Source organism: Neltuma alba, unplaced genomic scaffold, assembly GCF_004799145.2.
Source record: "Neltuma alba isolate B1F8T4 unplaced genomic scaffold, ASM479914v2 tig00011344_pilon, whole genome shotgun sequence".
Taxonomy (NCBI): Eukaryota; Viridiplantae; Streptophyta; class Magnoliopsida; order Fabales; family Fabaceae; genus Neltuma; species Neltuma alba.
This window is the reverse complement of record NW_021636045.1, coordinates 43,095-56,819: the sequence shown is the minus strand read 5'-3', so window position 1 is coordinate 56,819 and position 13,725 is coordinate 43,095. Positions and strand designations below refer to the sequence as shown.

Here is a 13,725-nt window from a genome sequence, read left to right as displayed (position 1 = left end):
ACAAAACACATAGTGGGATTTACAGTTTTCATAGTGAGAGTTACTATTTTGTCAATAGGTTTTGCAACCCGTTTTGAAGGGTTGGGCAAGTTTTCTGTAAAAAAAATATAATTCCACACCGAATTTTACAAACACATAGTGGGATTTACAACTTTCATAATGAGATTTACTACTTGGTCAATGGGTTTTGCAACCTGTTTTGAGAGGTTAGGCAACTTTTCTATAAAAAAACAATACAATTCTACGCTGAATTTTACAAAACACATAGTGAGATTTACAACTTTCATAGTAAGAGTTACTACTTTGTCAATGGGTTTTGCATCATATTTTGAGGCCAAAAATCAAAATTCTATATTGATACCTAATGCCTTCTTTGTCATTTTGTTTATTCAAATGTCTTATTTGTCATTTTAAAATTCAAAAGGTATGTTATTGTTATTTTTCCTGTAATATTAAACTTATAGCATGTCTCCCTCAATTCCCTGTACGACGTTTACATTTAATCCTAATCCTGATATATTTTGTTAATTTAAGTATCTAGTCAGGGCAGTAAAGTGATCTAATGTGATTTGATGGCAACTGATAATAACAATTAACAAATCAAGTAATCACCTCTGAATTTCAACTTATATGAATTAACGTGTGTATATCTATAACCTTTATGAGTCAACATTTAAAAAATTGAAGAAATATGGTCATAAAATTTTGATAAAGTGAAAATATAAGATGAAAAAGTAAGAAAAATTAATTACAAAATTTTAAACCCCATTTTTTCAATTTTTTAAAACGAGTTCATTAAAATTTTTCTTCCCTTCTCTTTCCCTCAGTTTCCTCATACCAAAATGGACACTTAGACAAACATACCTTGGACTTTTAGCCTTAATAGAGCTAAAAAAATTATTTAGCATTTATTTTTATTTTTTAAATAAAATATAATTTCATTTTATAATTACTTGATGACGCGCCAAACAAATACTCAAATAATCATCACTATATTATTTATCATTACAGTCTGATCGATTTTATAAACCAAACAGGCCATTAATGTTTAATGTTCCTCCAATCCTCAATAGAAGACTTATTTAATTAATTTGATTAGATTAAGAAAGTTAGGTAAGTTAGTTAATTATAAAAAATATGATATGTTTTCTCTAAAACACCATAATTATTTTTCTTATTATCCTCCCTTCTTCACTTACTTGATTATGGTTGAAGGAATATCCATAGGGATAATTTAGAAAAAAATGATAAATATAAAAAATAGATTTTATATTTATGACCAAAATTAATTTAGCAATTAAATCTTATATTAAGGATTGGAGAAGTAGCATCATTAGGTCCAGCTCTGATCAAGCACCAAATTTTTTTGGCCTGCTAAAAATTTAAAATAACAAATATTTATTCAAAATTACGAAAATTACACCCATTTTTATTAGAGAAAATTACGCACATTTTTTTAATCTATGCATTGGACTTTCTAGAATATACGGTTCAAACTTCTCTCAACTGACGTTATTTACCACTTAAAAGGTCAAGATATGTATTATCGAAAAAATTTGATGATGTTTGATTTTCCTATTCAATCACTGCCAGCTTTGCAGAATTTAGAACCAGATCTTTTATTATCATGTTAAGGTACATTTGATATCCCAAAGTATTTTTTCAGATGTATTCAGTATACTAAAATATTTTATGATACATTCAACACTCTAAAATATTTTTTAAATGCGTCTAGCATCTCAAAGTATTTTTTGATTTATCTAACACTCTAAAGTATTTTCTCAGACGTATCTAGCATCTAAAAATTATTTTTGGTACATCCAGCATTAACGCTAAAAAAAAATTCAAGGTTCTAAGTCTAACGGAAAAATATTTTAGGATATTAGATACACCACAAAATATTTTGAATGCTAGATGCACCAGAAAAAATACTTTCGGTGCTAAATACGCCTTAACCCTTTATTATTTACCACAATTTTTTTCTTATTTGTATATTCTTCAATTACCATTACACTTTCCTATAATTTACCGCTAAGAGCTTCAATTATTTATCCCAGTCAAAATACATATTATGAAGAAAAAAAATTTTATAACCTTGAGTTTAACACTTTTTCTACAGTGCTCTCTGTGGCCTGGGTTTCACATGGCTTGACCCGACCCACCAAGTTTTTGGGGAATCCGGAGGCAGAGGTCTCGCGTTGTCTTAATGTAAGGACATTTTTGTAAATATGTTTATTATCTCCTATTCCGATGACCCTTATTGTCATTTCACCTTGGCGGGCCATCATTCTCCATTGAAAATGATGTTTCGTCGGGTCAAGTTATCGCATCATTTTTATCGGTGACCCAAGTTCTTGCCTTCCAACCCATTTTCTCTTGCAGTTTCACTTAGGTCCTCATAATATCTTGTCGGGTCCCTGCAGTTTTTTCAATTATCGGTATTGATGTATGTACTCGTAATTTATCACTACCTTTTTTTTTAATATAAAACTTAGTGAGATATTAGATTTTATCTAAATATAAGATTTCAATAATTCATTTTACCTCCCAAAATTTATAATTTTTTCCAAAAGAAATCCATATTCAATGTAAGATTCAACCAAAAATAATTTCAATGCACATAATTATATAGGATAATTTAAAAAATTTAACATATATCTATTATAAATAATTAACTTAAATAATTTTCAAATATTTTTAAATTAATTATTCAACCCTTATGTTAAAAACCGGAGACGATAACTTACAGAAGAAATGATTTTAGTAGCTGATGACTTAGACTCTCATTCACACTCAGTATACACTTCAGTTTATTTTATCGAATAGATTTAAATAGAATCAAAATCAACTAGATTGCATATTATATATAAATAAAGGAAGATAATTTTAAGCATAATAATGTTTTTATTTTTATGTTGATAATGAATATATTTTATTCCATTGTTTTATTTTTTTAAAAACTTCTTTTTATTTTATATTTTGTAGCAATTTATATGTAATTTGTTTAGCATCTAAATTATAAGCATAATGATTTTTTTTATTTTTATGTTGACAATGAATATATTTTATTCCATTTTTTTATTTTTTTAAAAACTTCTTTTTATTTTATATTTTGTGGCAATTTATATGTAATTTATTTAACATCTACATTAATCTTAATTAATAAATTATATAACTAAAGGAATTGATGTTTATGATTGAAGAAATTGTAAGGATCCAATAAAAAAATATAAAAATTTATCGAAAAATTAAGTGAAGCTATATGAACTAATAAATTAATTTTCCTTTTCTTTTATATCATTATGGTTAATTCTACTCGTTATTCTGGAAATCTAGTTGATAAGATGAAAGGGTGTTATAACGACAAATGTGATTAATTCTATTGAAAATAGGCAAAGAAATTTTAAAAGAGGAAATGAAGAAAAAGAGAGCAAAGATGTGTGAAAGTAAAGATTGACGGTGAACATTTGTCATTTAATACTTGTGTGGTGTGTTAAATTTATAGATGTACACGATATTACTGACAATAAAGATTAGGATTACCAATTTAGTTTAATTTTAAATGGAAGATAACTTTAGACCATGGTTAATAGTTAAGTAAACTAAATAACTAGTTATTGAACTACATTATTTGAGAAAAAAACAAAGATAAATCAAACATGTAGAAAGAATATTTTTCGTAAATGCTTTTTTTGTGTATATTTTTTTTTGTAAATTCTAAATGGTCCAATTGCATGAAAAATAGTTAAAAGATGTAAGGGGTCATTCAACGGTTTTTTAAAAAAATTTGGCTAAGTAAATGATAATTAAGCCAACAAAAATTAAGAAATATCTTAACAAATATGATAAAGACGGCTTTTCTCCCACCCTCTTTCTTAATTTTAAGAGTAGTGTAATTATTTAAGGTCAAAAATTATTTTTATTAAAGTTTAACAATTTAAACAAAAGTGCTTTTTTTTTTCAGTGACAAAAATACACTTTCAATCATTTAGCTTTACACTAAATTTCATTTTACTCCCTTAATTTGATAAGATTCATTTTTAATCATAAAATTTTAAGACGTTATCATAAATATACGGAGATTGAAATTTTATTTGATGAAACAACATTTTCAAATACTGATATATTAAAATAAATTTTTTAAAACAAAAATAATTTGAAAACTAATGTGTTAGAGTTGGAATCCTTCAAACAAAAGCTAGAGGCGAGACACTAAAATATACTCTTTAAAATCAGGGAAAAATTAGAATTTTATATAAAATTAGAGGAGAAGTTTGTAATTTTGATAAATTTCAGATTCTTTTAACCAAACAAGGCCTAGGTAATTCAATGAAGTCTTTAGCAGACATGGGTGGTGGCTTTACAGAGTAGATAACAGTTCGGACAATGGTATTGGTGAGCGCATAGCAAAAACGGGGGTGCCCAAAAAAAAAAGTAGGAGAGAGAAAGAGGGAGGGAGGTAGGGGGGTTGTGACTCTGAATAAACACACTCTTTCCTCAGCTTAACTTTTTCTCTTTTCTTCCTCTTTCTCTCTCGCTCAACCCTCTCTCTCTCCCCCTTCTCTCTCTCAAGGGTTGCGGAGCTACGGCTGCCACACCCACACCGGTCGAGGGGAAATTGGATTGAGAATTTTCTCTTTAGGCGTCGTCTTAGTAATTTTCATCAGATCAATCAGGTAACTTTTCCTTGCCGTTTTGTTTTAATTTTTGTTTTTTGTGATTTTATCACATTAATCGGTTCTTGTTTTCAGTTTGGATCGGCTCTTCTTGTTTAAAAGGAAGGGAATTTCACTTTCCTGCTAATTCTTTTGAGTTTCTGGTTGAAGGAATTTCGTAGACATTGCTCTGGAAGTTTCCTGCACAGGAGACTTTGTAAATTGTTCTTTCCTGCAAATTTTAGGGTTATAGTGAGAATTTTCTGGGTGTTACTAGAGCAAAAGTTTAACCTACTTCGGGTTGTTATTGTTTTTGTCTTTATCATTCTTTAATAATGTTGGGCCTAATTTGTTCTTAGGGTTTGTGTTCCCGTGAATCTAAGGTTTGGATCCCAAACTGGGGACGTCTTATTTGGTAAGCTTTGCCGCAATTTTTGGTTTTGAAGGCTGTAGTTTGTTATTTACTTCAAAGTCTTAGTGACCAATCTAGCCAGATAAGTGGGATGGATGAGACAAATTATAAAGAAATTTAGACTAAACAACCTATGATTTGCATGAAATTCAAATTCAGTTTGGATGTGTTGATGTATGTGATTGGTGAATGATTAAGTCCTCAGTGCCTTTCATTACCCTTTTACCTTAACATATCATCTGGATCAACGGAAACCTTTCTTGACGTTCAACAATTGCTTTGCTTTCCCTGTTTCTATCATAATGTTGAAATCACTCACTTTAGTCTTAATATGCTGCCTTTTGCTGCTATAGAAGTTCATGGCTAACCAAACACTATATACAGAAACAGTTTGATCTCATGAATTATTCAAAAGGTTTGGGCTTTCACGTACCTCAAAGGAAGACTAGAGGATATCGTATTTTAAATGAAAGGGAAAGTATGCATGGAGAGTTACACTCTTTACCCTTGAGAATTGGTTCATTTTCATTTTGCACCCAAACGTTCATAGTGCAACCCAGGTCACAAGTAACTGCAATGTCGGAGGTTTTAAACCTTAGGGCTTTAGTCCTTCTGCACCAAGATTTTTTATAGGTTTTTAACCATTCCTCCTTTGTGATTTATTGAATGCCCATGCTGCCGGCATTTGGTAAAGTGTCTAGCAAGCAGATTATAAATTGCTCTGTTTTAAGGTGGTTTTAATGTGGACAAATAGTGTTTTAGGAAGCTACATATGGTTTTTAATTTTCAATTCTAACTGAATTCCTTATGTTTTCATAAAGATGTTCTTATCTGCAAGCTATCGTTCTGACCTTTTCTTTTCACTGCATATTTTTGCTTTTGCTGTTCTTTCTAAGACCATTCTGTTTCTAGAGCCACAACTTGTAATTCTTCACATATGTCCTCTAGAGCTTCATGTGTAAACTGGTGAACCCTTCGATAGGGACTGCTCATTTTGAGCATCAGTGATATGAGGAATGTTGGATGGTTTCTTTTTATAAGTTTAAACCAGTTGATAACTTTACTTTTTATCCTCTTCGCAGAGCCAAGATCATAGCACTGAACTGTACAAAATTCCTGTTTGCATTATATAAGTATGCAGTTCATGCTTTTTTTTTCTTTTCAGCTTCTTTTCCATGGAAGACACCGACTCTGTTGCTTCATTGATGGTTTCTACATCCTCTAAGATACGACAGCTGCAAAAAGCATTTGCTGAACTTGAAAGTCATCGAGCTGTAACCCTTAACCTGAAATGGAAAGAACTTGAGGAGCATTTTCATGGGCTTGAGAAATCCTTGAAGAGGCGTTTTCATGAATTGGAAGACCAAGAAAAAGACTTTGAAAACAAAACAATAAAAGCTCGTGAAATGTTGGAGAAGCGAGAAGCAGCTATTTTGGCCAAGGAGCAAGCTTCACTGGAGAGGCTTCAAGAGAAAAGAAACGCTGCTGTATTTGCAATTTTTAATGCTAGAGAAAAGCACAGGAAGGTTTTATCTGAGGATTTGGCTGTTGTCTCTAATGGTGGTCAAGATGCACCAGGAATGGAGAAGAAACCAGGAGATGCTACATCCTTGTCTGCTGAGGGTAACTTGGGTGGGTTGAAAGATTCTCATGAAAGTGGAAATGTGGAGGTGAAATCTTATCCTGAGCTGGTTAAACTGTGTGAAGAGATGAATGCAGTAGGACTGCACAAATTCATATCTGATAATCGTAAGGACCTGGCTGCCATAAGGGATGAAATACCGCATGCATTGAGATCTGCCCCTAATGCAGCCCTTTTGGTTCTGTATTCATTGGAAGGATTTTACCCTATGGAGGCACCAAATCAGGATGTCAAGAAGGATGCAAACTTGTTAGGTCTTCGTCGAACCTGTATTATGCTGATGGAATGCTTAAGTGTGTTGCTAACCAACTTAGACTGTGTTTCTGATTTGATATCAGAAAATATTAAGAATAAGGCTAAGGTAATTGCGGAAGAGTGGAAACCAAAATTGGATGCCCTTGACATGGATGCTAGCAATGGGAACTCCTTGGAGGCTCATGCATTTTTGCAACTTCTAGCCAGTTTTGGTATTGCCTCTGATTTTAATGAAGAGGAGCTATCCAGGCTAATACCAATGGTGTCTCGAAGACGTCAAACTGCTGACCTATGTCGCTGTCTTGGGCTGTCAGAGAAAATGCCTGGTGTGTATTGTTTCCGTTACTAATGTTCAGAATGAATCAGTTCCTTATACCTATTAGCTTGTTAATCAAGAGTATCACCAACATGCTTCGGAAAGCATGTCCTATGCATGGACATTGCATTTCTAACGATGATAAGTAATCTTGATATTGCATGTGTTTAATGCTTCATTTTTACATTGTGGATGTGCAGGTGTTATTGAAGTTTTGGTGAACAGTGGGAGGCAGATTGATGCTGTTAACTTGGCCTTCGCTTTTGATCTTACAGAACAGTTCTCTCCCGTGCCTTTGCTAAAATCTTACTTGAAGGATGCTAGAAAGGCTTCTTCTCCAGTCAAAAGTGTCAACTCTTCTCCCACATTGCAGGTTTGTAGTTTAGTCTCAGGCTCTCAGCCGTGTTAAATAAGCATTGCTACTGTTCTTCTTTATTTGATGCTTTTAAACTGAAATAACATTGAGTTGTAATTCTCGTTCATACTATCAGTTGAAGTTGCCTAACTAGGTGATACATGGCCATATTAAAAATCTTCTGAGTTTGGCATTTGTAGAGGAATGTTTGCTGTTGTGGAAACTACTTTTGTTGACGTGGTTTATTATATTAACCCCAATTCGTACTCTTGCTTCTATGTTGACTTGGGCTATATTTGGACCAGTCAGTTTTGCCGTTTGCCAAACTTGGTAGTTCCTGTGATAACGTTGAATATCCAAGTTGAAATTTGTGTTTAAATCAAAGATGTGGTGCTTCTGGCTTGTCTGCTTGTGCAATCGGTCAGTAGGGTCCTCCTTTACTATCATACTTGTTAAATCTGAAATTATTCTTAACTTGCCATGTTTTACACAACCCTCTTATTAGCCACAGAATTGAAACTTAAAAGTCATATATCATGGGAAATTTGATATATTCTGAAATGTTTTGCTGCTTTAGTCTAGTTGTAGCCTTGATGGCAGATATTCATGATCTTTTGGGCCATCTTCCTATCTTGATTGAAATGTGTTTAAATATATTGAAGGCATTTAGTGTTCAGTTGTTGACATTGACTCGCTGTTTATAGGTTGAAGTTAATGAAAGAGAGCTGACTGCTCTCAAAGTTGTAATCAAGTGCATTGAAGAGCATAAACTTGAAGAGCAGTATCCTCTGGATCCTCTCCAGAAACGAGTCCTTCAACTAGAAAAAGCCAAGGCTGATAAGAAGAGAGTAACTGAAACGACAAAGCCTCAACCCAAGAGACCCCGTGCTAATGGTGTAGGATATGGTCCCCGTGTTACTAACATTGCCCCTGCTGACAAAATTTCCTATGCTAGAGTTGCTGATAGGTACCCGCAGTATGTGTATGACAGACCTCCCTATATGTACACTGGACCAACCGACAATCACTGCCCACCAATCATGAGTTCCGGGGCTTACAACCTCTCTCCTAATCATGGCAACTACTTTGGAAATGGCTATCAGTATCAAGCGACATACCTCCACTAGTTAGCAGAGATGTTGAACAGGTGACTATGATCCTTTTGCTTAATGTTTAGTCTTAACCCGCTGAACTGTTGGATGTTGCACTTTATCAATGTAGTATTTGTAATCACTAAGACGAGAAACTTAAAACATTTAGCTGTTGTACTAGATGATATTCTGATCTTCTAATGTATGAACTATGCTCTCGTTTTGTACAACGCTGCTGTATATGCTTTTCTCTTTAAATGTGTACTAAAACCTAACTGTCTATGCTTCTGATGCACTGCATGGAATTTCACTTATCATAGTGGTTATATGTTGAAGTCTTGAAATGCATAGACTAACGTTAGAGTCATCGTTCCTCCATAGTCAGCTTTGTTCTAATTTTCTTTTTATTTCGCTCTCCATTTCTTTCCTGACACTATCACAGGGTTCTTAGAACTGTCATTGGATTTATGTATGCTATTGTAATGTTGTGCTCGATTGTACCTGCAATGGCTGTTTTAAAAAAACATTGTCCTTAATTCACTGGTCGCTATTTACCATCTAATGGACGCTCGAATCTGTGTTGGAAAAGTGGGTTGAGGCCTGAGGGACGTTGGTGTGGAAGATTTGGAAATTTCACCTTTTTGGTTTGACCACAAAATTTTTGCCTTTGGAACATTAACAATTTGTGCTGCATTGTGATGGCTGTTCAAAATCTTGTCTTTCTAGTTATCCCAAGCAAAAAAAAGGGTGGTTGACTGGTTGGAATAGCTTTTCAAAAATGATTTTACAGGCAAGTATGTGAGAGAAATTATGTTTTAATTTGTATAAAAATATTTTTTTTAAGTGATTATAAGGGTTGCCAAATGCTCTCGAGTCTATGGCTTGGGACTGATTCAGTCTTAAATATTTTTTTCTATTTTGTATTAAGAATTTTTCTTTTGATTTTAGTGAATATACATGTCCAACAACCATGAGTCATTTCAAGTCATGAGAATATCTGGGCGTCGGACTGGCAAACTCAACGAGGCCAAGACCAGTATCCTTCTTTTGAAGCAAAACGCCCAGTGGTTCCCAGTCATTCATTAGGAGTTCAAAATCATAACAGGATAAAATTCACTTGAAAAGAAGCCTTGCGCATATGAGGGTTATTCCCTAAATTTGAAAGATCGTCATTTTTTTAAAAAAAAGAATCACTTGCTACTTTGCACAGTTTCAGTTAGAACCATTATATAATTTTGTCATTTCTGTACTTCTAGTTCCACTGGTTGTTCTGTACTCTAAACAAATCCTTTTAATCAGAATATCGTTGTCTTTTATTAGAAAAACTTGTTACTAAATTCTAAAGGGTTATTATCACTATTCACTTTGAAGAAATTTATATTTCCAAGTAATTTAAATAATTCATTTTCAAGAAAATTATGATAACAACAAGTCTCTTAAAATATGTTGACAACTTTAGTTTTTGAGGATACTCATGATTTAAACTTTTATTAGTAATTATTGGAAAGTTTTAAGTTGTTAATTTTTTTTTTTCCCCAATATCGTTTTGTGCCTAGTAGTAGGCAGAAAACTAAGATATTTCTGATTCATTACGGGGGACACAAATCCTGCTTTATGGGATTTTCTTAATTGTTGGCACCTTAAAAGCTATACCAACAAACAAACTTGCAGCTTGCCACTGAGTTGGTGAAATGAAACTCACGTAAGAGCAACTTCTGAATCTACATTATGGTTATGTTTGGTACGGAGTATTAAAAATAAGGGATAAGGATTGAAATTAGAGTTGAAAACATATGTTAAAAGGATGCTTAGCATGAGTGATTTCTTGTCACATGAGATTAAGCAATCCCATATAGATAGGATTGGAGAATACTATCTCCTCTCATAGTATTCTCCAATCCCACATATATAGATTTGTCTAATCCCAAGTATCATACAATTGCTCATACTAAACATTCTTTTAATATAGTTTTACACTTTCAATCTCAATTCCTATTCCTCATTTTTAATGTTTTATACCAAATGGGACCTATATACCATGTTCTTTCACAGTCAAGGGAACAAATCAGTAAAACACAAAAAAAAAAACCACTAGATTTTTCAACCGTTAAAATGTGCCAATCTAACAATTAAAGAAAGAGATCGATGTCAATCTAACGGCTAAAAAAAAGGAGGAGAAAATGATAGGAAGGGAAGAGGAGTCAAAATTGGCCAGAGCCCTTTGGAAATAATGATATGTATGGTCCTCTAGTATAAGAACGTTTCAAACCTGTGATTAGGTGCATGTGTGATCAAAAGAAAAATGAAAAAGAGAAGCCAATATATTATTGTCACCCTCCACCTTTATGTCAAGTGGAGGTGGAGAGGTGATGAAGTGTGTCCGGTACCATTGGTGCTTTTTTTGGTAATTTTCCGGTGAACTAATTGGAAAAAAAGAGTCAAAATTGATTGAGGCTCTTATCAATCAATATCAATATCAATATCAATATCATCAATATTCAATACTCCTCCGGTCCTTATTATAAGACCCCATTTGACTTTTTATTTGGTCCTAATTATAAGACCCCAATCCATTTTGTCTCTTATATTTATGCATTTTTTCCAAGATAATCCTTCTAATGATAATAGTTTTAGCCAATATACTTAATTAGTAAGGATATTTTAGGAATGATAACACTTATTTATTTAAATAACCAACTTAACTTACTTCCTTAATCTCCTCAAATAAGTCAATTGGGTCTTATAATTAGGACCGGAGGAGTATATTATTAGTATCTCTTCTACCAGGCCCCATGAACATGGCTTAGCACCGACTCCTACTGTCCCGGCTTCTCGTATAAAGATACTTGTATTGGAATTATTTTTATGTTGCGCAAAAATTATTTTATAAAAATATTTAAATAATTCATAGGGAAAATGGCAAATAAAGACCTTTGAAAATATAAAATGGCAATTTGGGTACCTCAATTCACAAAATAGCTATCAGAGACCGGGTCCTAAATTGCAATTATGAAATGCAAGAGAAAAGTCAAAAATGCCATTTCCTTTCTCTTCCTTCCGTCTCATCCCCTCCCTTTTTTTTTTCTCTTGCTCTCTCTCTCTCTCTTCGTCCTTCTCTTTGCTGCTACTAAATCAAAATCAAAGCATTGCACTCTAGTCCTCACCTCAGCCACGTCTCTCACTTCAGAATTTAGAGGGAGAGAAAGGCGCTGCTATGTTCTGATTCTTCCACCATAGCTCAAAACCCTATCTCCATTTCCACCTTCCATAGCCACAAACCTGGTGCAGCGAAGAAGGATCTCTACCTTAGAATATTTGGTGAAGTTTCAGCTTGTACTATTATCTCTCTTGTAACAAAATAATATTGCGATGGTTTGTTGGATTTTGAATAGAAAATCTACTTTGAAATTATTATTCCTTGTCTCGGAGAGAGAAGGAACAGTGTAGCAAAGCATGTTGGAGCATTGTTTTATGCTTGTTTAAGATTATATGTAATGCTTACAGAGTGTGATATTCTGCCCCTGCTTGAACTAAGTACCAAATCTGCAACATTATTTGATTCATCTTTTATCACCTTGGATATATCAGAACATTATCAATTCATTATGTTTTTCTACTGTCTAAAACAGGGCTTTATGCATATCTAATAATTATCTTACTATAACTTATGAAAACTATACCAAAAACTTGAAGATACTTACGCCTTATCCTTGCTTACACTCATTTTGAATTCCTCCTTCTTTCTTTACTTTGTCTTTGGTATTGTCTTTGTGAGTCAGGTAGTTATGGAGGAAATCAAGAAATGAAAATTCATGATTAACTTTCATTAGTCAATTTATCAGTTTCATGGAGAAAGTCAAAGGCTATTTTAATGTGTATGTGTCTTTTTATATATAGTTTGAACTTTTTTGTGTGTACATACCCAGAAAACATACCAAGATCATATTGGATTTTGTCTTGCGTACAGGACAATTCTTCCAAATGGAACAAGGTGTCAAGAAATTCTTTGAGGACTATGGTTAGATTAGGAAATACATTTCAATTTGATGGTGACAAGTTCATAATCTACTCCTCCTTAAAGAATGAAAGCTTGGATGATTCATTGCATGTGAATGAGGAAGGGAAGTCAACTTTATGATGGAATGTAAGACTCAAGATTGCATGAGGTGCAGCTCGTAATTAGTTTCCTTGTACAAGGGGTTCAACTCACTGAACTTGTCGTTAATCTTACTAAACTTGTCATTTACTGCTTATCAGAAGTAGTTGCTGTCAGAAATCTGCAAATTTTAATTTCAACAGAGAAATTTGAAATTGTATGAAACCTTATGGGAACTTGTTATTTGCTATACTCAATTTGTCATTTGTCATAGTAAACTTGTTACTTCGTAAATCAATGTGAAAATTTAGTCATTTTGACAGAGAAATTTGAAATTGTGTGAAAACCTGATGGGAACTTGTCATTTGCCAAACTCAACTTATCATTTGTCATAGTAGACTTGTCACTTCATAAGTCAATATGAAAATTCAGTCATTTTAACGAAAAAATTTGAAATTGTATGAAAATCTCATGGGAACTTGTCATTTGCCATACTCAACTTGTTATTTGCCATAGTAAACTTGTTACTTCATAAATCAATGTGAAAATTCATTCATTTTTTTAAAATTATATGAAAACCTTATGGGAACTTGTCATTTGCCAAACTCAACTTGTTATTTGCCATAGTAAACTTGTTACTTCGTAAATCAATGTAGAAATTCAGTCATTTTAATGGAGAAATTTGAAATTGTATGAAAACCTTATGGGAATTGTCATTTGCCAAACTCAATTTGTTATTTGCCATAGTAAATTTGTCACTTCGTAAATCAACGTGAAAATTCTGTCATTTTGATAGAGAAATTTGAAATTGCATAAAAACCTTATGGAAACTTGTCATTTGCCAAATTCAACTTGTCATTTGTCATAGTTAACTTGTCACTTTGTAAATCAATGTGGAAATTC

The 13,725-nt window shown here is 32.9% G+C and overlaps 1 protein-coding gene across 3 annotated transcripts; it reads left to right on the top strand.

Annotated features, from left to right (window-relative positions):
• Positions 1–4,469: 4,469 nt before the first annotated feature.
• Positions 4,470–9,021, top strand: LOC114712321 (FRIGIDA-like protein 3). 3 transcript variants are annotated; one of them, XM_028896841.1, is made up of 5 exons: positions 4,470–4,676; positions 5,015–5,065; positions 6,231–7,290; positions 7,481–7,653; positions 8,340–9,021. In XM_028896841.1, the coding sequence occupies exons 3-5, from the start codon at positions 6,243–6,245 to the stop codon at positions 8,760–8,762; spliced, it is 1,644 nt and encodes a 547-aa protein (XP_028752674.1). In that variant the 5' UTR covers positions 4,470–4,676; positions 5,015–5,065; positions 6,231–6,242; the 3' UTR covers positions 8,763–9,021. The 3 variants fall into 3 exon arrangements, with proteins under 3 accessions (XP_028752674.1, XP_028752675.1, XP_028752673.1); XM_028896840.1 differs by having other exon boundaries at positions 4,471–4,676; positions 5,015–5,070; positions 6,233–7,290; XM_028896842.1 differs by lacking the exon at positions 5,015–5,065 and having other exon boundaries at positions 6,233–7,290.
• Positions 9,022–13,725: the final 4,704 nt, after the last annotated feature.